The 23,503-nt window shown below is 44.6% G+C and overlaps 1 protein-coding gene across 14 annotated transcripts in view; it reads right to left on the minus strand.

Annotated features, from left to right (window-relative positions):
- Nucleotides 1-12,359: 12,359 nt before the first annotated feature.
- COL6A3 (collagen type VI alpha 3 chain) overlaps nucleotides 12,360-23,503 on the minus strand; it is a 90,663-nt gene continuing 79,519 nt past the window's right edge. For all 14 annotated transcript variants that reach the window (XM_055380639.2, XM_004033417.5, XM_063695310.1 and 11 more), the window contains 4 exons: nucleotides 22,957-23,220; nucleotides 21,778-21,876; nucleotides 13,897-14,061; nucleotides 12,360-13,152 (listed from right to left, as the gene is read on the minus strand). In XM_055380639.2, coding sequence (XP_055236614.1) covers nucleotides 13,112-13,152; nucleotides 13,897-14,061; nucleotides 21,778-21,876; nucleotides 22,957-23,220 — 569 coding nt within the window. In that variant the 3' untranslated portion in view covers nucleotides 12,360-13,111. The remainder of the gene's footprint in view (nucleotides 13,153-13,896; nucleotides 14,062-21,777; nucleotides 21,877-22,956; nucleotides 23,221-23,503) is intronic.

Consider the following 23,503-nt stretch of genomic DNA (forward strand, 5'->3'; position numbering starts at 1 on the left):
GATTGCGCCACTGTACTCCAGCCTGGGCGACAGAGTGGGACTCCATCTCAAAAAAAAAAAAGAAAAAGAAAAAGAAAAGACAAAAAAAATGAGGGGGCCCAAGCTCTTTGTCTGACTTTCAGACTGGGTTGAATTCAAAAGCAGCTGTGTGATTAAGAGCAATTACAAAACCTCTCTGAGCCTCTGTTGCCCATCTACAAAATGCAAAGCTCCCATCAATGTGGGAATAATTAAACGTGACACTGTGAGCCAGGCATGGAGCTCAATCCCTCAATCCCCTCCATCCCAGAGGAGCTGTTGTTTCTGTTGCTGTTAGTTTGGTTTGTTTGTTTGTTTGTTTGTTTTCACTGTTGTTGTTTAGAATAAATTGTTTAAAATTTTAACTTCACTAGTAATTTTAACCAATCAAAATAATGCAACATCAATTTCACAAATCAAATTAGCAGCAAAGATTTAGTAAAAATGAACATATTTTTACATGAGAGATGAGACATTTAAAAGACCGTTAGTGGGTCGGGTGCATTGGCTCACGGCTGTATTCCCAGCACTTTGGGAAGCTGAGGTGGGTGGATCACCTGAGGCCAGGAGTTCCAGACCGACCAGCCTGGCCAATATGGCGAAACCCTGTCTCTACTAAAAATACAAAAAATTAGCCGGGCATGCTGGTGGGCATCTGTAATCTCAGCTACTCGGGAATCTGAGGCATGAGAATCACTTGAACCTGGGAGGCAGAGGTTGCAGTGAGCTGAGATCACACCACTGCACTCTAGCCTGGATGGCAGAGTGAGACTCTGTCTCAAAAACAAAAACAAAAAAATAAAATAAAATAAAAGACCGTTAGTGGGAGTATAAATTGGTGTAGCTTCTCTAGCGGGCAGTTTGATGATGCATCCCAAAAGACTTAAAAACATGAGCCATCTTGGACACATATATTTCATTTCTTGCAATTTGTCCTGAAGTAACAAAAAGAGAACTGGGTAAATACCTATGCAAATGTTACTCATCGCTATGTTGTGATTAAAGTGTGCCATCACTGTGGAGTGAAAAAGTAGAAACGACATAGGTGTCCAAGAAAATGAGACGGCATGACAGTGGTACACGCATACCTATGAAAGATCAGGAGTTTATGAAAACCAAGCTGCAGAATCATAATCAGTCACGAGAAACACAACCGTGATCTCATTAGGAAGGACCGCCGAATACTGGACACTGCTGGCCACATTCTTCTCCTTGATGTTCTCTCCCACCCTCAGTCAGTTTCCAGAATCCACCCTCCCACCTCCCGCTTCCTCTCTTCCATTCCCCTTGAAACCTGCAGAAGGCCCCATCCCTGTGTCCATCCCGAAAGGCAGATGCTCCTCAGTGGCCCTTGCCTCTCTTTGCTCACTATACATTCTCTCTGGGTGACAGCATTTGAATCCAAGGCTTCCTTGCCATGCTTGGATGAATAGATCTAACTGCTGGCTAATTAGCTTGTACCCCATAAGGACTCAAAAGCAGGATGCATTAATTTTCTTGACCATTGCATAGCTCATCATGTGTTCCCTGTCTCAAGAACGGTTCCACCATGCACCCAGAGAGTTGGGCACCTTTGTCGCTCAGCCCTCTCCTCACCAGACACATCCAGCCAGCCACCAGCCCGGATCCCCTCATTGTCTCCTTCCCATCTCTTCAATCGCCCACCCCTTCCCGTGCCCAGGGCTACAGTCCTCAGGAAAGCCTTCACATCTCTCTCTCTAGACTGTTCACGGCCTCCCTGCTCCACTTGACATAAACCTAATAGTTCATTATAAGGGAAAATGGAGAGTAGATTGTCCTGGATACTGAAATGCAATCATGTCCTCTGCTTCCCTAAACATTTAGTCAATGTTCCTCCCTCTGTGCTGTCTTAAACATAAACTCCTTTGTATGACAGACAGGGCCCTTCAAGACCTATTTGTCAGCTATCAGTCCTGCCAGATCTCCACTATCCCAGGAAGGGCACCCATGACAAAGCTCACGCCCCCTAAATAATCCCCTCTCTCCAGAGACGTCAAGTGTTTGCACGTGCACAAGCACTCACCGTGCAGAAACATCTCATCCTTTCAGCCCTACTGAAATGCCAGCTCTGCTACTCAGTCTCCCCAGGTGCTGTTGAGTAGACTTGAATGTGTTTCTCCTCAACTCCCAGTCTTCACCCTCACCTCAATTGGAACAAATATTATCCTGTCTTTACTTGCCTGTGCATCTGTCTGTAAATGCTATTTAAGAGCAAGGGCCAAGATTTTTCATTTTCTTATCCCCACTGCTTTTCACAGTGCGTGGTTCACAGAGGGTCTCTTGATGGCATGCATGCCTTCATCAAAGCTCCTATCATTTTGCACAGCAGTCATTGTTTATACATCTGTTTCCCCTGCTAGGCCAGAGAGACAGAAACTCTAATGCATTCATCCTTGTGGATGCACATCCCATAGCACAGACCATTGCTTGCTAACTACACACCAAAATGGTTACCAGACATTAAAACTTACATGTACGCCCGTGCCAGCATGATTGTTCTTGGATCTGCTTGGATTTTTTAATTACCAGATAGGATGATGACCAGTATAGGCCAAATCTCCAAGGCCAGTTTGAGCTGGAGGACCTGCTCTGAAGCATTCCTTCTAGAAGCTCCTTTCTTCAGGCTCTCCATTTATGGAAGCTTCCTCGGCATCTGGTGCCTAATAAAGCTTGGTCTCCTCTTTCCTCATGGCACTGGTTCAGCAGCACATCCAGAACGCGCATCTGCATTGTGTCAAGAACTCTGCTTATTCTTCATAGAAACAGCCTACTTAACACAACCGGACCTTCAGACAACTCCGGCCACTCTCACGCCGAAACACCTATGCATTCACTATAAAACCTAGGTCTGTCATCTGTACAGTCTTTCTGTTGGGGTCACATTCAATGATCTTTTGGTCAAGGGCAAGGGCATTCATTCCCAGGCCAGATGAAGCTTTGTGCAGCACTCTACAGAAGACCAGACACAGAAACATGTACTTAGAGGTGCATTTAACCCAGTGCCTCTAAACCAGAGATTGCAAGCTGGTGGCTCAAGGGCCAGAGTTGCCCAGAAGACATTTATTTGGCAGGAGTGTATTCAAGTCTTCAAACCCCAATGCCTTTAGAATGGACACCTCTTCCTTATTTGCCTCAAGCCCCAGCAGTCCCTAGTGCTTTGCTCCTCCTCTGCCCAAGAGACCCACCCAGCCCTTGAAGACACAAGGCTGTGACTCCACCTAGACCAAGTATGCTCCTTGAGCTCCAAAAGGACCCCAAGGGACTGAGGCTGAGGGGGCTCTCTGAGCCACCATCGCAGTGGCTGCCCTGGCTGCCAATACATCCCCTGTTATCACACATTCAACCCACTTTGAAATTGCCTAGTGAGAATCCCACTCCTGCTCCTGGAGCCTAAGGAGGCCTAAGCCTTGTGCTCAGTGAGGTCACAAAGGGAGTGACTCCGAGAGGCTCCAGAATGGTGCCCTTTCTCTGTACATCAACAATTAGTTTGGGTTGGGGTTTGAGTAACAACTTCAGCCAAACAAGGGAATCAGCCGAGTCCTGATGAGGCTCTGCAGACAGTGCCTCCACTTCCACAGAAGACAGCCAGGCTGCGCGGCAGAGCCTGCTGAGCTGCACCCCGCTATTTTTAGTGCTGCTCTCTGCCACGCTGGCGAGGCTGTCCTGCTCAGTGGCAGGCAATGCGTTCCATGTGTGCAGGCTGGAATGCAGCGGCTGAACCAGGGCCAGCAGCAGAGCCTGTTTCCTTAAAAGGCAAGAGAAATTCAGATCACATGGCCACAGGGACAGGAGCATGGATCCTGGGACAGGAACGGATTTCCATCCTAGAGAGCTCTTCAGGGGCAAGTGAACTAACAGAAATCTGCTTATGAACTTGCTGTAGGTGAAAATGGATTTTTATATTGAAATTCAAATAAGGACAGGGATTTGAGCCGATTGTTCCATTGCATTCCGGTCGTCTCAGGAAAAGAGATCCCTGTGTGATTTATTTGTGGCAGAGACCCTAGAGCCACTCATATAAATTCCCCTCAGACATTTACTTCACAAATCAAAGCTGTTTGGCCAGCTGGTTACAGCTTGATGCTAAGCAGACCCAGGCCTCAGCTCAAGCTTCTCCCAGGGCAACCTTGTGGAAAGAAACAGTTTTCTGAATATATTCTAAAACAGACTAGAATAGAATAGAATAAAACAGAATTAGAATATATTCTAATTTGAGACCTTTATTCTGAATATCATTAAACACGCATAAGTTTTTTCTGGAAATGGTTAATATTTATCTTTCTTATCCTGAAGTTGCGTCTTACACTGAGTAGCATTCATTCCCCCGCCCCATGAGGTGGGAAATTCAACAAACGACTCATTGTGTATAGATAAGGGCCAGGCAATCTATTGCCAAAGTCCTCTTTTGCCTCACAGAAAAACAGAGATAGAGACACTTTTGAGGTCCTTCTGCACAGCCCTAAACTTGTACTCAAATCTTCGTACTGTTTTCCAAATCACTGTCTTAGGTCACAAGCATTAGACCTGGCCCAGGAATTAATGAAGGCCACCAGCAAATGAAGAAGACAGGAAAAAAGTGTGGTTAGGATGATGGGCACAGACCCCCAACATTCAAATCTAGACAGTCAGCAAAGTCAGTGTCTAGTTGAGGCAGTCAGGTTGACAGTCACATAAGGACCCAGTTTTCCTGTCCCACAGCGAGGAAACCACAATAGACTTTACGTGTCATTAAGTCTTACTACTTTAAGTGCTTCCCTTAAACAAAAACTAGAAAGCTTTGTTTCTGTTGTTTTGCCTCTTTTGGAAACTGTCAAGGGAGTTAGTAGGGAAGGTGATGCCTATACGTATGCCTATATAGGGTGAACTACAGACTCTTAAACGTCACTGATGACTGTGTGTCATGGCTGCATACACATGAACTTATACAGGAGCAGTGATGAACGCAGTCCTCCCATATCCTCCCCACCACAGCCCTCGGGTTCCCGCGCCTCTCCACAGGGGTGGGCTTATTTAATCTAAGAGGGGTTCCGGTTGTTTTTGTTTTTTGTTTTTTGTTTTTTTGACGAAGTCTTGCTCTGTCACCCAGGCTGGAGTGTAGTGACATGATATGGGCTCACTGCAATCTCCACCTCCTGGGTTCAAGTGATTCTCCTGCCTCAGCCTCCCAAATAGCTGGGATTATAGGCATGCACCACCACACATGCATGGCTAATTTTTGTATTTTTAGTAGAAGGGATTTCACAATGTTGGCCAGGCTGGCCTCAAACTCCTGACCTCAGGTGATCCACGGATTCTATTCTTATTCCCAACATTGGCTTAGAGGCATGCAACCCATTTCCAACCAATGGACTGCCAGGGGACATCTGCCAGGGAGCTTTCTGGAGAAAAGCCACAGAAAGGATGGTCTTCCTTCTTCCTTTAAATATCATTGTGTCCACATGAGACTGTCTTGTTACTAGCCTAAGAGTGGAGCCCAAGCTGAAAATAGTCCAGAGAGATGGGAAAACCTGGGTCCTTGATGGCATCTTTGACTCCTCCCACAGCCTGTGCTCTGGATTTCTGTGAAATGGGGACAACCATTGACTTCGCGATCTAAGCCAATGCGAGATGGGGTTTCAGTTCCTGGCTGCTGAGAGCATCCTAACTCACTACACACCACAGCCCCAAGAATACTCTCTCCTTCCTGCTCTCTGTTTTCTAAACCATGAGCAGCATTCAGCACAGGTGACTGCTCTGTTCATTTTGACACAGCTTCTGCCAACGCTGTCCTTGCATGACACCTGTCTCTACTGATTCTCTTCTTATTTCTACAAACACTCCTCCTCAGCCTCTTTCACCAAGCCTGTCTTCTCTGCTCAACCTCTAACCGCCAGGGCACAGACAGGCCTCTCCTGACTCCCTGTCCCTCTTCATCTATACTCTCAAGCAAGGAAATCGCACCATAAATCTAGGCTTCGAATATGGTATATTTCCAAACTGCTGAATGTATATCCTTAGCCCCACCCTCTCCTCTGAACTTCAACTGTCTTCCTCATATCACCGCTTCAAAGTTCAATAAGCATCCCAAGTTCTAATACGCATGACAGAATTTTTGATTGACTACCCCGCCTTCTCAAAGAATCACATGCCACACCCAAGACTGCCCGGCTTAAAGCTCCCAATGGCTTTCCATCACATTAAAGTAAAATCCACAACTCGTTAGTTATGAAAGAGTTTTGGGGCCTGACTTGGCCATTCTCTCTCAGACTTCAACTCCAAAAATTTATCCACTTATTTGTTTGACTCCAGCCACACTGGCCATCTTGCTGTTTCTCAAACATGTCACAGTCATTTCTCTACCCAGGATCTCAGATCCAGGCCCTCTCTGGATCTGGAATCTTCCTTCAGGTCTTCCCAAAGGTGGCTGTCTTGGGATTTTTTGTTGTTTGTTTTTTGTTTCTTGAGACAGAGTCTTGTTCTGTTACCAGGCTGGAGTGCAGTGGTGCGATCTCGGCTCACTGCAACCTCTGTCTCCCAGGTTCAAGCAATTCTCCTGCCTCAGCCTCCCTACTAGCTAGGATTACAAGCATGTGCCACCATGCCCAGCAAATTTTGTTGTTGTTGTTGTATTTTTAGTAGAGAGGTTTCACCATGTTGGCTAGGCTGGTCCCGAACTCCTAAGTGATCCACCTGCCTTGGTCTCCCTTGATGCTGGGATTACAGACATGAACCACCGTGCTGGCCTCTCTTGGTTTTTTTTTTTTTTTAGCTCATAAATCAACTCTTCAGAAAGGCTTGCCTTAAACATGCAGTACCTCATCAGACAGCCTCCACTGCAGCTCATACGTCCTTATTTACTGAGGGTTTTATGTGTTTGCCACCTACTTCCCTTGCCGTGTAAGGAACACAAGAGGAAGACGTGTGTGCTGTTCACCCCTGCGTCCCCAGTGCCTTGTCTAATACCTGACACGTTAGGTGCTCAGCAAATGTTTGTTGAATAAGTGATTGAATGAAAGACTGTGTACCTGTCCAGGCTCTAGGCAGCAAGTGACAGAAACTTACTCTGGTTAACATATGAAGAAAATTGAATTATTGGAAAAATATTGAGTAGTTTATAGCAACAATGGGAAGGCTAGCAAATCAGGTTCAGTTCCACAAATGGAAAGGAACAAGGGAGTTGGGCAGCCCGAGCCACCACTGAAATTCACAGACACAGTACATGCTCGATGGCTCTTGCTGGAGCCCCAAAACCACTGGACACTGGCGGGGTCCTTTACCAGAAGTTTGCTGACCCCCATCTGGTAGAGTGCTGGGCATACCGTGGGCTACAGTTTAAGAGCTCAGAAGCTGTGCTTAATCCATAAATCACCTCATTTCTTTCCATCAGAGTAATCAGGAGTGGACAATATGTCTCTATTATCATCCTTATCTAGGCAACCATCTCTAATCAACTTCATGTTAAAGACACTTCAATTTCTATAGGTTCATGTTCAAACTGGCTGATTGCTGATGCTCTTTATACCTTGCTCCTCGGCCCGCCTCTGTGCTCCCCTGCAGCTGTGCTGGCTGCTTCCAGGTGTGCTGACAGCACTCCACCTCAGTGGCCCACATCCCTCTTCTTCTCTGCTTTACTTTTCTAGCAACAGTGTGTGCAGGGCAGCCTCAAAATGCTGGCGTGTAATGCCCCCAGGTCAACCCTGCGAGTGTCAACTTGACTGGATTGAAGGATACAAAGTATTGTTCCTGGGTGTGTCTGTGAGGGTGTTGCCAAGGGAGATTAACATTTGAGTCAGTGGACTGGGAGAGGCAGACCCACCTCAGTCTGTTTGGGCACTATCTAATCTGATGCCAGTGCAGCCAGAAAAAAGCAGGCAGAAAAACGTGGAAGGACTAGACTGGCTGAGTCTTCCCGCCTTCGTCTTTCTCCCGTGCTGGATGCTTCCTGCCCTGATACATCAGACTCCAAGTTCCTCGGCTTTTGGACTCTTGGACTTACACCAATGGTTTGCCAGGGACTCTCGGGCCTTCGGTCACACACCGAAGGCTGCACTGTCGGCTTCCCCACTTTTGAGGTTTTGGGACTCAGACTGGCTTCCTTGCTCCTCAGCTTGCAGACAGCCTATTGTGGGACTTCACCTTGTGATCGTGTAAGTCAATACTCCTTAATAAACTCCCTTTCATACATACGTCTATCCTATTAGTCCTGTCCCTCTAGAGAATGGTGACTACTACAACCTCCAACCAAAAAGAGATGAGGGTCAGTCCATAAACGTCCAGCTTTCTGTTCCTCGTAGCATTCTCCCCACCTTCTCAGTGGGTTTCCAGGGAGACTGAGCCCCAGTTGCTCTCAAGGGTAACATGCTTTTAGTTAATGCACCATCCCTTGACTTGCCAACTTCTTTGTCTTGCTTCTCAGTGGCCTCATTTGTGCTTCCCACACACCTTCCGAAACAAATGACTGCAGCCAAAACTTGGTCAGGATCTGCTTTCGGGGAACTCAACATAAGACTGGTTTATGAATGACCAGTCAGCTTCTTCAACTACAACTCCTATCAAATGTAACTGTTTTAAATGGAGTCTTTCAAAACAAAGATTCTTTCCCAGATATACAAGTTCTGACAATTTCTTTTTATTGTGCTATTTCTGTTTCTAACATCTCTTATAAAATTCGTGTAAATGCTGGGAATTTACTATTCTCTTGAAATCCAACATGCATAGCTAGCTCCCTTTGCAGATGCCCAAATGCCTTCTCTTAGATGACTTTTTGCAACAGCAGCATGGTTTTCGCAGAGACATCTGACGTAGGCAGGAAAACAATATCAGTTTTCCAGGTTGAGCGATGCTTGGGTGGTGTCCCCATCATGCACAGAGGCCTTTGAATCACTGGCCTTTTCCCATCACTCGTGACCAAATGCCTTCAAGCTTTGACTACTAGATTCCAAAATACTACTTCTTTGGTGTTTTGGTCTTTAGCAGCTTTATGCCCACCATAAAGTTGGATGGAAGACTAGGGAATACCACGGAAAAGGATTTCTGAACTGGCTCTGCATGGGATCTCAGGAATGCTGAGGGGTGGCCCAAAGCTGGAGAGCATGATTCCAAGAAAGCAGGAAGACCCCAGGAATCCCATGGCTCTTACAGCAGCTCACCATCAGTATTCATCTCCCAGGGAAGGGGAGGCACAGGCAGCGGCAAAGCTCAGACCCAAACTAACCCGAGGAGGGGTATGGCAGAGGGCAGCCTCTGGACTGGGCCCCCTGGCCTGGCAGTGTCAGCAGCCCCCAACTTCTCCGGAAGCCACACCCAGATAGGTGGAACCCTGAGAGCCTGGCTCATGAAGAGCAGCTAGGTCCAGCTGGAAATCTGACAACAGTGGAAATTTGGCAGGAAAATACGAACCATCTCCTAAAAATGAATCACCATGGGGAAATTTAAAATGGTTCTTGAGGGTTCAAAACATTGGCTTTCTACAAAAAGGCTGGCACCCATTCATAAGTGCTGTGATTTCTTTTTAATTATGCAGAAAATCGTTGAGGGAATGAAAGTATAAAGCACTTGTATTTAAAAACCCAGCAAAGCTGCTGTTGAAAGGATTGAGATGTGCTCACAGTTAAGCGCAAATAGACGTCCTCGTGACTCGGCCTTGGAGCCCAGGCAGGCCATACTGAGCCCAGGCCACCTTCTGCGCAAGCCCTCAATGCGTGCCAGGGCCCCCAGCTTCTCCAAGTTCTTTCCTAAGCCAGAGCAGCTCAGGATAATGAGAAGAGATGGAAAAGACTACAATGAAAGGAAGGAGAAGGGTAGAGACTTGCTGTCCGAGAAAGAGTGACGGAAGGTCTTGGGGAGGGTCATGTGGAGGGCATGCTTTGTTCTGGGAAAAGACACATGGCTCAGATCTGACTTCCAGAGAAACAGCCAGAAACATCTAGAGAATGGCAGTGAGCGTCCCACAGCAGCCAACCTTGGAACTCTGAGAGGGCTTCCGGGTCACCATAACTTGCCCAGATCCTCCATTAGAACATAGCTGGGTGAAAAGGACCACTTTGACCCTCTGTTTCATCATCTTTAAAACTAGAACAATGACCGCTACTGAACAGCACCACCTAAGATGTGTGTGAAACACCTAGTACAGCACCTGACCCACAAAGGCTTCTGGATAAAGGTGCGCTGTGTTCGTTACGGTCACACCAGCTGCTAGAACAGCCCAAGACCTCAGTCTGTTACTTCAATAGAAGTTTATTTCTTAGTCATAAAATCCAAAACAGGTTTTCTTTATTGGCAGGCCACCTTCCACGGGCCAGGCTGGAGGCTTCCCCAGAGAGAGCTGAGTGGATATGAGGGTCAGGGACATGTCAGGGTTCAAGAAAGGACACAGAGTCCTTGGCATAGTCTGGCAGAAGAATGTCTTGGGAAGAGAAATCCACGAGCTGTCAAGGGGTCAGGAATCCTGCAGCTCAGATCATGTTTTGCTGAACCCTAAGTTAGGACAGACAATGTAACAAAGGATTTTGTTTTATTTGCTCTGTGGGAATAAATGGGAGAAACTGCTCATCCACCGCCTGAGCACCTTGCCTTACCCTAAGTTAGCAGCACACACAGCTTAACCAGCCACTCACCTGGACTTACGTCACTTCCTGCTTCTCCTGAGTCAGGTGAGATGGTGGGTGTGATTGTCCCAGCAACCTTGAGCAGCCAAGGGACACACACAGAGAAGCAATGCATAGATAGAGTGAACCAAGAATGGCAGGGATGGGCATGCTGGCAATAGGAGGTGGAAAGGGAGAGAGGGTTCTGGAGCCCTTGGAAGTGAGTCTCCTAGTGATGGGCCCTGCCCCAGTCTATTGTAACACACCTTGAGCAGACCATCTAGGTATGTTACAAATATTGGTGTCCTACTCCTGTACCCTGGGCCTGACTACTCCCCCAAGTTCCACATGGGAGTATCTGCAGGTCTTTGCCAAGAACATTTTCTTACACCACAGAAGGCCCCTTTGCCAGTGTGCCTGCAAGCCAAGAGGACCACCGCATGAATGCCTCAGTGACCCGTGGAAACAGGTGTATGACTACCCAAACTCCTTCAGCCCTCTGCTGGCCTACGAGGTGCAGTGCCACAGGTGCTCCCAGGGTTTCCCCGAGGGATTAGGCTCTGGGCACCCACAGTGGACACTGACTGTACACCTCTTAACAGTGCTCTCCCTTTACTTGTCTCACTCCCCACTTCTCAGCCACTCAGTGACTTCCTTCACCTCCCAAATAAACTACTCACACCCATATCCTTAGTCCTAAGGGCTGCTTCTGGAGGAACCCAAAAAGTAAAACCAGATTGTGATGCTCATTTTAGGTCCATAGCAGATCAAGTCAATGGGGGCGGCGGGGGCAGGGATCCCTTGGGAAGTGGAGCACTCAGCCCACCGCTATGGGAGCTGGGCCCACAGCTCTCTGCTCCGCAAGTTCCTGCAAGAGGCTGGTGTTGGGTGCCGGGCGGATCCCAGGGTTGGTCACCAAGGGTCACAGCTCAGAGCACACTGACCTGAGCACACCATGGTAGCTGCCGAGATAGAAGAGGACTGGGGAGGAGGTCATGGCGACCTTGTGGGGACTAAGTGGCGCTTCTGAAGAGGGCCACACTCCTCTCTCCTTTCCCAATAGACCAACTGGCAAATTCAGCCCGATTTTACATAAAACATTTCTGCTGACACCCAAGATTCCTGTAATTCTACCCTCAGCACTTGTCAGGACATATGTATTTTATCCAATAAGTTTTTCCCTTTGTAAGTGGAACTCAAGTGCCACCTGAATATGTATTTGTTGGTTTCTTGTATTATTTCTGAAGAGAGAAAAAAACAGTCTTTAAGAAAAACAAAAAAATGAAAGACCTTGTGCTTTGAGACTCCAGGAAAGGGGTTGGGGGTCGTGGGGCAACACTGAATCTCTCAGCCATTGTGAGAGGAAGCAAATCAACCCCCTGGGAAAGGATCACTGTGGAGAGGAAGACAGGAGGAGGCTGAGGCTCTGAGGGCCAACCAAGAGTCAGAGGAAAAGATGGAAGCCAGCCTGACTCTGAAAATCAGAAACACTGCCGGGACCCAACAGCAGGAACACCTTCCGCTCGGCCATGGAGCACTGGAGCGTGTGGGGCTGAATCCACAAGCGGGGGATGCTTGTCTCCACCCGGTCTCTTTGCACACTGGCTGATAAAGCTCTTTTGCCTCCTCCACTGGAAACGAAAGGCTGTTGCACAGGTCCATGGGGCCAGAACCAAACCCAGTTTCCCCAGCCTAGGGGTGATTCTGACAATCGCTGCTATGGAAACAAGACCGCCAAGAACGTCACACCCAGGAGACTTTCAATATACTTTATTAAAAAGTTTCTTTGTATAAATTTCCTAAACATTTTAAAATTAAAATTAAATCCCCTCCCCCCAGCACAAAAAAAAAACACACAACATTAGAGGAATGCCAAAAATATTCTCTATTACAACTTTTTTTAATTCTTTAATTAAGGCATTGGTCCCAACGGTGCACATAGATTAAGGGATTTTGCTTCCTTCTGAACTAGATCATTTGTTAGAGGCTTCAGAAAAAGAAAATTAGCTTGAAATCTAGTCTGGGAAATTGGGGGCAGGGAATGAAAAAGTTGGTCTCTTGTTTCTCCACGATACACAGGCTTCCCATCTAAAGTCATGCTTAACTAAAAGGGAAAAAAAAATGAACCAAGCAAAAGTATATAGAGTAGCCGTGACATTTGCATTATTTTCTAGACTTTACATTTGCCTGCAACAGGCATAACATGAAACTCCAGAGGGAATTTGGATTGATAGGAACGTTCACATAAACACCAGCAGTGGCTAACTGTTACACAACATTCAAAGTATTCGAGAGAACTGCCTGGAGACAGAGAGCGAGGGTCCACAGACACATTAGCACCATACTGATAGGTCATGCAGCAGGATGTTCCCTCCCGAGTTCGAGTGTAAATCAAAGCATGAAATGATACAGTGCAAGGGAATCTACACCCGGAGCTTCTACAGAGACAAGTTGGCGATGGCTGACTCCTTCTTCTTCAAGAGGTATATGATGTTGGCCAGCCACGCTTAGGTTCCCATCACACTGATGACTCCGGGTTTGGCGAGCACTGAGCGTCAAGAGAGGGGGTCGGTGGGGTGAGGTGATGAGCCGAGAGAAGAGAGGAAAAGCCACATTACTGACCCAAAAGGGCACTGTCATTATCATGACACAGTCCCGCAGCCTCTGGTTTCCATCACCTGTCTCACTTTTCTACTCAGTACATCAAAGGCCCTCTGTGACCTTCTTGGCCTGGGGCCCCGGGGCCCAGGGATGTCTGGGAAATCTGATCCCATTCTTTTGCCCTGCACCATCTACCAGGCCTTTATACGAACTGAACCCTCCCCATTCTGGCACTGACCCCAGGCTCTGTTCAAAGTGTTTATTTTATTACCAGTTGAACTGCGCAATATAATGGAGATACTGGATGGCCCCAGTGACAACATTGTTATTTATAGGAAGCAAAACTATTTAAAAGATAAATTTGTGGGGGTTATTTATCTTTGGCGTTATCTGTAGTTGTTCATTATATTATCTTCCCAGGAATCATTTTTGGTGCAATATTTTACAAATAACAGCAACTTAGTAACATTTCTGAAGAATGACAAGGGACAATATGTTTTTAGAAACCCAAAATAGGAATTCAAAAAGAAATTTCATGGGTTGTATTTGAACGTCTTCCTTATCTGAGGATACACTTTATCTTCTTTTTCACATGTATCATAATCATTGCACTTCTAATATTTTTCAAGGTGAATTATTGACCTGAATCTCTTATTTGCAGAAGCCATAAACACAAGGAAGAATCACTTACCAGGAGCGCAAACCTTTTCACATTCTTTCTGTGATCCAAATTTGTTTTCGTTTCCACCACAACCTCCATACCAGAATCTTGCACAGCTTTTGGTGTTTGGATCATAGTACCATTTTAATATGAAATCCCTGCAAGTTCCTTCGTCTTTTGGCAACTTGCATATGTCTTTAATAAAAACATGAGAAAAGGCTATTAATGAGAACATGCGTGTTACTCGGCTCCCAGTGCTGGGGCTGACAGTCTGATGACCCTACTGTGGCAGAAGGAAAAAAAAGAAGAGCTTCCAGGTGAAAACTCCCTTAACCTGCTCAAATCTCCATTTCCTCACTGCCATATGGACATAGGAATTGCTTACAGCATTGTGAGAGATAGATGAAATTATATCAATGAAAGGGCTTCATAAACAGCACTCAGAATCCCAAATGCTGGCAATGGTTATTGAATAATTTTAAATGAAATGAATTGTTTTTCCCCTTTCCAATCACTGGGCCATTTGCCCTCCAAGTCCTTCCATGTTAAATCCCCAGAAAAGAAACTGAATTTTAAAACCTCAGGGTTTTATAATTCTTGGCAAAAGGGAAATTCGATTCTGTTGGGATATAGTTCAAAAATAAGGCTCTACCTTTCATTACAAGCCAAGTAGACTGAAAATTAAAGGTAAAGCAGAAAAGAAAATCCTTCATGAGTGTGTGTGTGTGTGTGTGTGTGTGTGTATGCACGTATGTGTGGTAGCCAAGGGCCTTTGTGACCTGCCAAATGAAACACATAAAACGAAGAGCTAGCACTGATGTAAAATTCATGATGGCAAAAATGTCACATAGCAGAACTATTTTGAAGACAGAGAAGCATTCTTTTCCCAGTTAAGGAAGTTTATGTTTCAAATGCACACGTCTGATGTAGCCCAGCTGCAAAGTAAAGCAAAGGTCCCCTCGACGCCTGGAGAGAAGAGTTTACAGTTCACACACAGCACGACTCCTGTTTACAGAGTTTTCTGGCAAACTCCAGATTGTTCTGGGAAAGAGAAGCATTGATGTCAACTGTTATCTGTAAGTTTGAAAACGTAAACCTTCTTTCTCCAAAACTCCCTGGAGCCAATAATTCTGCCTGTTCCTGTGAGTAGCTAACAGGCTGGAATTATCCAGCTCTCCCCTACAAAGGGATGCCTCTCCATCTCCTTTGTCCCCAGCGAGGCAGGCTGCTCACAGCTGCGGAGGTGGTGAGCATCTGTGCTTCAGACAGATACCAAAAAGGATAAGGAAAACCTAAGTCTTCAGTGGATAATCATAGCTTGGATCACCCACGATGGACCAGACTCAAAGGTGCACAGGACTGAGGCTCAGAATTGATCTAAAACATTTCCTGGTTGCTGCTGTCACCCAAATTCCAGGCTGGTGGCTGGTGGCTCGTGGCTCCACAGTTACAACACCTCCTAGTTGCAGACGCTCTCAGGGCCCAGAAAGCCAGTGGTCCCCACGAGAGCCTTTGAAGACTCCAGGAAGTCAGAATAAAATGAAGACAATTTACAAAAACAACCTTCTTTCTCTCAAATATGCCAATAACTGAAGGAAAATGCCTGGCTGTCAAGGAAGGTCCTGGAGAGAACTGACAAGGCAAGGTAATTTAACCATCAAAACTTATTCCTCATTTACCGGTGGCTTCCCTGTTAGCGTGAGGCCGGCGTCAAATGATCTCCCTATTCTTCCTTCCTTCTCAGAGCGTTGGCCAATGGACCCTATTTGCTCTATTTTATTTGTTTCAAGTGCACTTCAGTCCTGACCATCTGTGTTTAGCTGTTCAGTTCCCAGTCCCCTGGGCTCTGCTGAACCAATCACGAGAGGTCTGCCCAGAGCCACGGACACCCAGCCCATGAGTGGCCTCACAGCAGCACACTCCACTCCCCGTCTGATTGGCTTCTCCAGCTTCCTTGGCTCTCCACCCTAGCCCTCCGGTTCCACACCACGGCACTGGTGTTTTCTGCCCTTATTTCAGTGAGAGTCACTACTGAGACCCTGTAAGATTTACTAGTGGAAAATAAGGACACTGTTACTGTGGACAAGCAGATATTTGGAAAACCAAGAGAAATATATTAGTGAGGTGAGAACCCAGCACTATTCAAAGACAAAAACCTGGACTTTTCTACTTCTGAAGCATGAAAACGGAGGATTTTATGTTCTTAAGAAGGCTTCTAATGCAAACTCCACATAATCTTGACTTCTGAGACACGTGGTTTTGGCTGGACTCTACTCAGCTATGAGTGCATATGTTAAAGCAACTGTTTTAAAGCAAAAAAAAAAAAAAAAAAAAAAAAAGTATTTAAATGTCCTGGAGTACAAAGGGAGATGGCTGGCCCTCGTTGAACTTAACCTGGACTTTTCCCTAGAACGACACGTCTTTGGATGCAATAGTTGTTCATCTTTTCCCTCTGAAATCAGTCTGCCCCCCAGGCATAACCTGTAGGAAGCTAGAGCCTTCTCTTTATCTGAGAGGAGCGCATGGCTGAGTCTTCCTTAATTTGCTCTTCTTTATTATTGAGAACCTAGTGGGAGCCTAAAAGACAATGGGGACTGAAAATTATCCACAACCTTCCCCGGCTTCCTAACCTAGAATACCAATGTAACTAAGTTTGCTTGGAAAACAGAGAGGGGAAAGGCTGCCTGACTCAGACCACTGTCTGCTGAAACTTCCTTACTATTGGTCACTGGGCTTCAGGAAAGCATCCAAATAGAAGAGAGGAAACGGAGGCAAGCACAATGTTAGGTTAAAACCCTGTTCTGGGAATCCCACCTGTTCCCAGGAGCCACAGGCACCTACCTAGAACATCCTAAAAACAACCATTCAAAAACAGTGGGGCGCAAGGCACCCTAAGCCCCACAGTCCATTTTTGTAATAATGATGTGCAGGAGTGGATGCGCATGTGCGATGCATGCACCTTCCCACAAGCAATAATATTCATAGAAAAAAATAGGAAGGCTATGCATCGGGTCACTATTGGTTTTCATCAAAAGCCAGCAATGCTGTCACAATGAGAATCGTGTAATATATTTCTCTGTACATCCTGAATGCTTGACAATGCATATCTGTTAACTTTATAATCAGCAAAAAATATATGTATTCTTCAAAGTGGAAAACATATTGATTGGAAAATCTTGTCTTTTTCATAGTTTGATATTCCCATAGTGTTTCAATGCATTTTTAAAGGCATCAGCTTTGACATTTCCCAAACATATTGATTTCCAAATCATGATGTAAGTACTTCCTTGAGCAAACTGAAGGAAGACAGACTGAGAGGTGTTTATGCTTCAATCACCAACATGTTCCTCATCAGTTTAATGGTCCCCAAAACAAGAAAATTCAATCACCTTCTCACTCGGCATTGTTGTTACAGTATAAAGTACTTCCATACCTTGGATGCAGGTATGATTTGCCTGAATGAAAACACTTTCCGCCGTCTACATTTTGAGCATTGATCAGTTCAAAGGGTACCAAGGAAACTTACCAAATTTTTAACTTACTTAATTTATTTACTTATTTAGAGACTGAGTCTCACTCTGTTGCCCAGGCTGGAATGAAGTGGTATGATCTCAGCTCACTGCAACCTCTGCCTCCCAGGTTCAAGTGATTCTCCTGCCTCAGCCTCCTCAGTAGCTGGATTACAGGCATGAGCCATCATGCTTGGCTAATTTTTGCATTTTTAGTAGAGACAGGGTTTCACCATGTTGGCCAGGCTGGTCTCGAACTCCTGACCTCAAGTGATCCTCCTGCCTCAGCCTCCCAAAGTGCAGGGATTATAGGCATGAGCCATCACACCCAGCCAATTTTTAATTTTATTTTAAAATGTAGCTGTGGTTAAATTTTACTCTTTCAGATCTTGACCAATGGACTTCTATTTTTTAAGACTTCAAGATAAAAAACACTCCTTTGGGCTCATCATAACCCACACACGACAACTAACCAGAAAACATCCTCACACAGCGATGAACAACAGACAGCCTGGAGAGGACCATTTCCTAAATCCCTGTAGCTATTTAACTTACTTCAGCTGTGGGATTAGTTTGTTCTTTAAATTATTATTAACATAAAGTCAGGTATTTCCCCCAAATATACCATTTTATGCTAATCGATGATATATATTCACATGGAACATGGCCAACCAAATACTGTATTCTATCCAATATAAGAGCTCTTAATTTTATGATGCACCATTATTTTATGTTCCACTAAGTAACACAAAATGCTACCAATAAACCATGATATATTGTCAATTCTAAGTCACATTTCAGTTTCAGAAGTGTCCCAATGAGAAGAAAATTGTGCATCTTAGAATCAATAAGTAAAACGTTAGTAAACACAAAATGATGGTTCCTTCAGGGCTATACAATTGGCCCAGTCATGTCTACTCGGACAAAATGTGATCAGTTCTACAGATTGCTAATTTCAAGAATAAATAATAAAGGACATGATGATTTTGTTAGTTGTTTTGTCTAGTTTCTGCACTGAAACTTCTTTAACACATGTGATTAAGCCAATAATTTAGGATTCATTTTGTAATACTGCAAAAAGTAAATTTTAAGTTAGATTTTTGTTGTTGTTGTTGTTTAGAAATTCTAGACAGTCTTAGCTTTAATAGTAATATGCATAGAAAATATCTATCCAAATCTTCCTTAGCTAAAAATGAGAAGGGAGAAGAGGGAGGTGGTAACAAAAGCCTAAAACCAAAATTAGCAACTACATAGCACTGTCAAAATCAGCAGCGACAAAGCAGGTGGCAGAAAGGCCCAGCACACCCATGCTTTCAGGAGGCCATGGTAATGAATGAAAGATCCACTGCTGCTCACTGCCATTTATAGGCAGCAGATGTGTGACAGAAAAGTGGCTGGAGTATAATTCTTTTAGATGCTGAGCAAAGCAAAAAGTGGAGTGAGATATTTTTGTGGGGGTTCATTTGGTTTTATTTAAAAAAACACAAATATTAACCACTGAAAATCAAATCATGTAATATTGTAAAGCTGGAATCCTGAGTGGTTGCTAACGATGCCCTAGGTATATTAATGGAATCAAGGCCTGTTAACAGAATCAACCTTCATCTCAAAGGCGAGAGTCTCCCTGCCACATACCAAACAGGGCCAGATCTTATGGAGGACAAAAAATGCCCCAACCAGACTGCCCTCGCATTACATGCCTGACTCAAATTCCTGATAAACAAGCATCTATTCAATGTGACTGTCAAAATGGGCAAACATTAACATATGCAAATGAAAACCAATGGTAACACTGGTCCTCTCCTCTTCCCCTGCCTTAGGTGCCCAGGACTAGGAACCTTTTCATTTCAGAGTGTTTCTACCTACAAATTCCTTCACAGATTCAAACACAGGTCACCAGGTTCCCAGAATCCAACATGATAAACTATGAAAAATACAGATTCTTAAGACAGCATCTTTTATTCACAGAAGTAAAAAAGCAAACAGTAGCATCTACTATTTAATACTAAGAAAGGGACCCATCTCTGTAAACATGTTTCTAATTAATGGATGCTGCAGAAAGTAAGAGGAATTAAAATGGACACATGTAAATATAAAAAATATATTTTTAAAACTTCATTTTGCCTGAATGGTCTAGAAAATGTATATTTGGAGAAATAATGCATATTGTGGTCATTGGAATTTGGATGCAAAATACACACGCAACTACTGAGTAAGCATGCAGTTATTATCTTTTTTTTAGTTATTTAATAAAGAGTGATTCATTGTCACTCCTTTTTCTATATCCAAATATATAAAAACCATTAAAAAATTTTCCCCCCACCCCAGGGGAAGTAGTTAAAATGACAATTATAGGAGAAGGTGAGGAGGGGAGGGAGAGAGGTTGGTAGGGGTGGGGAGGATAAGGATTCCTCTCCCAATTCTGGTTATCCATTTTGAATTTTAGACATTTTTAAGTAAATGTCCCATTTATTAGGTCGGTGCGAAAGTAATTCCAGTTGTTGCCATTACTGTCAGTGGCAAAACTGCAATTGCTTTCGCACCAACCTAGTAATTCAAAAAGAGCTCTCAAAAATGCCATAACTGTGTGTACACCAACATATATTCATCAGGCCAAGGCAGGTTAAGTGCTTGTTTGTTACTATGAAGTCATTAAGTTTAAGAGATCAGAGATCAATTATGCAGGGCCTTGTTCTTTTTTTTTTTTAAAAAAAAAGGTAATTTATGTCTTCACCCTGGGAAGGAAAACACACATATGCATGTGTACACACATACATACACAGACACACACACGTGAAATGGTGAGAGGACATTCACATCCTGGGTCTGAGGGTTATGCCCCAATTAGTATGAAGGAGAAAGGTTTTATTTAGATTCATCTGTATCAACTACTTGCAGCCCTGAAAGAAACACAAGCCCCAATTTCAAAAGCTCTTTTCTCTTTATCACAGGTAGACAGGCGATCTCAGTGTTAAAGGTCTGGATCAAAAGCACCTTCTTAATTCTGAACCTCACAACTCTCTCTCCCTCTCTCTCTCTCTCTCTCTCTCTCTACATATATATATATATGTGAAAAGAAAAACAAAACAGCCCAGCCAGACCCTTGCTTAAAGACATTGTTGTTTATATGAACTAGGCACTGTTTATACAATCTTGTCCCTTTTGGACCACACATAAGAGAATCAAAAACATCCCCAAATCTTGCTGTCTAGTTTACTCATTATTGATCTCTGATCTCTAGTTTACTCCAAGTCTTTTTCTCTCAATGAAGCACTAAATTGGCTAAAATTTTTCTATTTCCCACACTGTATTCAGGGAGAAGTTAACCAATGAGTGAGAAATGACATACACAGATTTCAGCAACTTTGAAGTTAGAGTTGAATCTGTCCTGACCCACACCTTTGGGGAAAATCTACTGTGTTCTTTGTGGCTTCTCTTTGAGCTCAAGCACCATGGTGGGGTCGCCTAACAGGCTCACTCAGCAAACACCTTTAAAATCAATTACAGAAATGAGCATTGTGAAGAGAAATGCTTTCCTCCTCCTGACAGTAGACGATACACCAAAAAATAATGAATTGTCCCCTAGTTAGCAGAAAGCTTTTGCTTCAGGTCTATAAAACAGTATTATATCTAAATTCCCATGGCATTTCCATTTTTTATGTTAGCACCATCATTCTTTGCTGAACACTCTTAAGCAAAGCCTATCAACTATTTTAATAATCAGTTTCTCACGGATGAACAAGCCAAGTCCACATTCTGCTGAATGAGAGATTCCAGGTCTCTCAGAGTTTCACTGCCCAAGAACAAAAGCAAGTAACAGCTGTCAGTTCCTGAATTACACCTAACCAGTCACTAACTTAGCATAGACTATGCACACACTCTGGGGTTCAAGCACATGAGAGACAGTATCACAGACTCACACACTAAGCTGGGGTGTGTGCTTAGGATGTCCGGACCAGAACACCCCATGGGTCAGATCCAAACCCATGCATTTCATGGATTCCAGCCAAATTTGTCTTGTGTTCTTCTAAGCAGTTTTTTTATTAGATTAAATCACTGAGTAAATGAAACGCCAATCTTCACAGCATCACAGACCACAAATCAACTCGAGTCCCAGTATGAGGCACAGGAGAAATGTCTAATGGATACGTGAATTCTAGTGATAGCCCCAAAAGCACCTCCCATCAAATTTTCACTGAGTCTGATCACAGGTAAAGTAAGACTCCATTTACACCTGGGATTATGCAGAATAAGATGATGTTGGGCTGCACAGAGCTGACATGGACCTTTTCCCCCATAGAAGTCATGCCTGGGCTAAGACTTAGAACCCAGGAAGGTAAATTGGAATCAAGATGGGTATTTTCTTAGTGCCATTAATGGACCTAATAGTTTCACAACTCACCTGTTTCAGTGAGAGCCAATGGTTCTGTGCTCACCATTAGATTGATGGTTGAACTAGAAGCTGACCTTGCTGGCTGTGGAGGTGGGGGCTGAGATTTCTCTATAAAAGAAAAATATATGCAACTCGTAGGTAAATCAGAAACAGGAGGGCTTGGGAATCCTTAGTGACTGATATAAGGTTGCCTGCTGTGATTAATGTCTTATGTGGGGGAGTGGTGATTGAAAGACACAGATCCAAGACACCTCTACATCCACGGCTTATGCTGTGGGCTAAAAGTTGGATCCATGTGCTAATAAGCGACAGGAGGGGATCCCTGAACTTCTGAGCAAATCCTCTCGCTTCCCAGACAGCCTCTTCTGCTGCTGTCCAGGAAAATAGAGCCCTAGGGTTGACTGGGTCTTTGGACTCATATCTCTATGGGCCTAATCCATGGCACTGGTGGGAATTCCCTTTCCTCAAGCTGGTTCCTTGATCTGAATAGCATTGACCTGAAGAAAAGAGGAGCCTTCCCTTCACATTCCTGGAGCAGTGGGGGTCAAGAAGAATGGGAGGGGGGAATTTAGAATTCAGAAAGAATTTAGAAAGATGAGAGAGGGGACCATGAATAATTAAGAAAAGCTGCGACAGCACTCAAGTGCAGGCCTCAGTGAAATGGGGGAGCCCTGGGGACAACAGCCAGCCAAGGGCAGAGCCCAACTATGGTGAGATCAGGGCAGGGAGACTCAGCTATCGACATCCTCCACCCCCAGAGCGGTGAGACTTCAGGGACACCTCCATTACTCCCTAAGGAGCCAGTGACTGGCTGGGGTTTTCCTGAACATGGAAACCTGGACAGGGTGGTAGGCAACCAGGAGCCCTCGCTGGGAGACGTGGCCATCTTTCCCGGGTGCAGTGTTGGAAAGGGCTGTGCTCAGGCGACGTGGATCTGGCTTCCTCCATAAAGTAACCCAGGACCCAGAGGGCAGGACTGCATCCCACATGGAATCCCATTTCCATTCCGTGTTTTATAAACTTAGGCTGCCACCAAAGCACCCAGGCTGAGTTGTTTTTTGTTGTTGTTGTTGTTTTTCTAATTTGTGATTATTTCAGAATAGATTCAATAAGTAAGTGTCTCCTTTGTGTCCTATTTGATACTCTACATAGAAATCAGGTACCGACTTGTACTGATCATGTACTTACTTGTACTGAAACTTCCGTGGTAGGTGGCTCTGACCTGAGACCTCAGGTAGCAGACCACAGCCACATGGTATGTCTGCCCAGCGAGCAGGCCTCCGATGACGCGGTCCGTGACCGTGAGGTTCTGCTTCAGAACCAGGGACTGATCATGGGCTGAGGTGACGGTGAGGTCATAAAAATAAGGACCGGGGGGCTCAGGCCTCTCCCAGTGGAGTTTGGCGCTGTTCTCTGTTATCTCAAACACCTGGACTTCACGGGACATCTTAACTGAAAGATAGATCAGAGTGTGAAGATAGAAAATAAAATCCTCCATGACTGTTGTGCGTGAGCGAGAGAGGAAATCTGAAAGGGATGTGTTAACAGACAAATTGCCTTGAAATTTAGGTGAAGCGGGGAACTAATTTCTTGTTCAAGCCCCTAAAAAATATTGCTCTTATAATCTATCAGCATACACGAAATGTGAAATTCACAGTAATGAAAAATCTCATTATTCATCAACTTTTTTTCTATTAAAAATCTCCCCTGTTAAGAAGATACTTTGAAAATGCAG

The sequence above is a fragment of the Gorilla gorilla genome, chromosome 11, assembly GCF_029281585.2.
Source record: "Gorilla gorilla gorilla isolate KB3781 chromosome 11, NHGRI_mGorGor1-v2.1_pri, whole genome shotgun sequence".
In the NCBI taxonomy this organism is placed as follows: Eukaryota; Metazoa; Chordata; class Mammalia; order Primates; family Hominidae; genus Gorilla; species Gorilla gorilla.